Raw genomic sequence first — 1,136 nt, forward strand, 5'->3', positions numbered from 1 at the left:
ATGTATTACAAAGAAAGATATCTGTAAAGTATTAAATAACTCTCTATTTGCATTAGAGTGCATGTTGCATCAGGAAGCAGGAAATCTATGCCTGATAGGTGGAAGCAAGCATTGAGACGCAGCAGATCATGGTAATTCTTGGAGGTCACTCCACGTTGTTATGACACAGACTGTATTTAATCAGTTGCTTGTCTTGATATTTCTATGACAAACTTGATAAAGTTGTTCTACCTAATGTAGATTGAAAGTGGATTAAGGTTGAATTGTAAAGTAGTCCTCTTAATTGGGGTGAGGGCCTTAAAGCCTTGGTTCCTTACAGTTATACTCCCCAGGCAGTTAAAGTAGATTTTCCCCTGTATTATATTGAAACGGGATAAGTGACCATATTTAGAAAAAAAAAAGGTGGCAAGGAGATTCCCCTTGATCCTACCAACCTTCCTTCTCATAGGAAATTAGCTATATTTTTCTTTTTTTGCTCTCCTTGCCTCATTTTTATTTGAGTTAGATATGCCTGCTCTACAGGTGTTTTTGCCAATGTAGCTCTGCAAAGGCGAAAGCATTATATGCAAGAACCGTCTCCATGTTGTGCTGCAACTGTGAGCATCAGATAAGAAGGGCCACATAAGGGATCATAAAAAAATATCTTGCTAATTTACTTGTCTTTGATTGATTCAGAGATCTTAGAAGAAAAATCAGGTCTTTGTCAAGTTTGGTTATCATCAGGAAACTCATCATCTTGTTCCATTATGTCATTTTAGAGCTACTAGGCTTAATTATGTGTAAGGTTTATCAGTGTGTTCTTCTTTTACTGTTTTCCTGAACGTTGATAGTGTTTTGTAAGGGTTATTAAAAGGGGTTGGCCAGCAGATTTATTGACAAATATTTTGAAATTAAATAATATTGTTTAGATTGTCATTTAAGAACTGTTTGTGCTAAACTATAAAATATTTATATACCTGATTTCAGGTATTAGCACGATTATGCCTAAAAGGCATTAGACCTGAACTAAGGCAATTTTGCCAAAAATCATCTTTTAAACAGACTGGAGTAACAGCTGATTGTATCACAGACTGTTGACTATTGCATCTGAAGTTATGTATTCACTCTTCCTCATAGAATGTAGTACACAGCACAAA

General features: G+C 35.4%; 1 protein-coding gene across 1 annotated transcript in view; it reads left to right on the forward strand.

Moving 5' to 3' along the window:
* LOC119585802 overlaps positions 1–1,136 on the forward strand; it is a gene marked incomplete at its 5' end in the record, with an annotated part of 18,429 nt that overhangs the window by 7,305 nt on the left and 9,988 nt on the right. Inside the window, 1 exon segment of the mRNA XM_037934524.1 lies at positions 57–131. Coding sequence (XP_037790452.1) covers positions 57–131 — 75 coding nt within the window.

This window comes from Penaeus monodon, chromosome 20, assembly GCF_015228065.2.
Source record: "Penaeus monodon isolate SGIC_2016 chromosome 20, NSTDA_Pmon_1, whole genome shotgun sequence".
NCBI lineage: Eukaryota > Metazoa > Arthropoda > Malacostraca > Decapoda > Penaeidae > Penaeus > Penaeus monodon.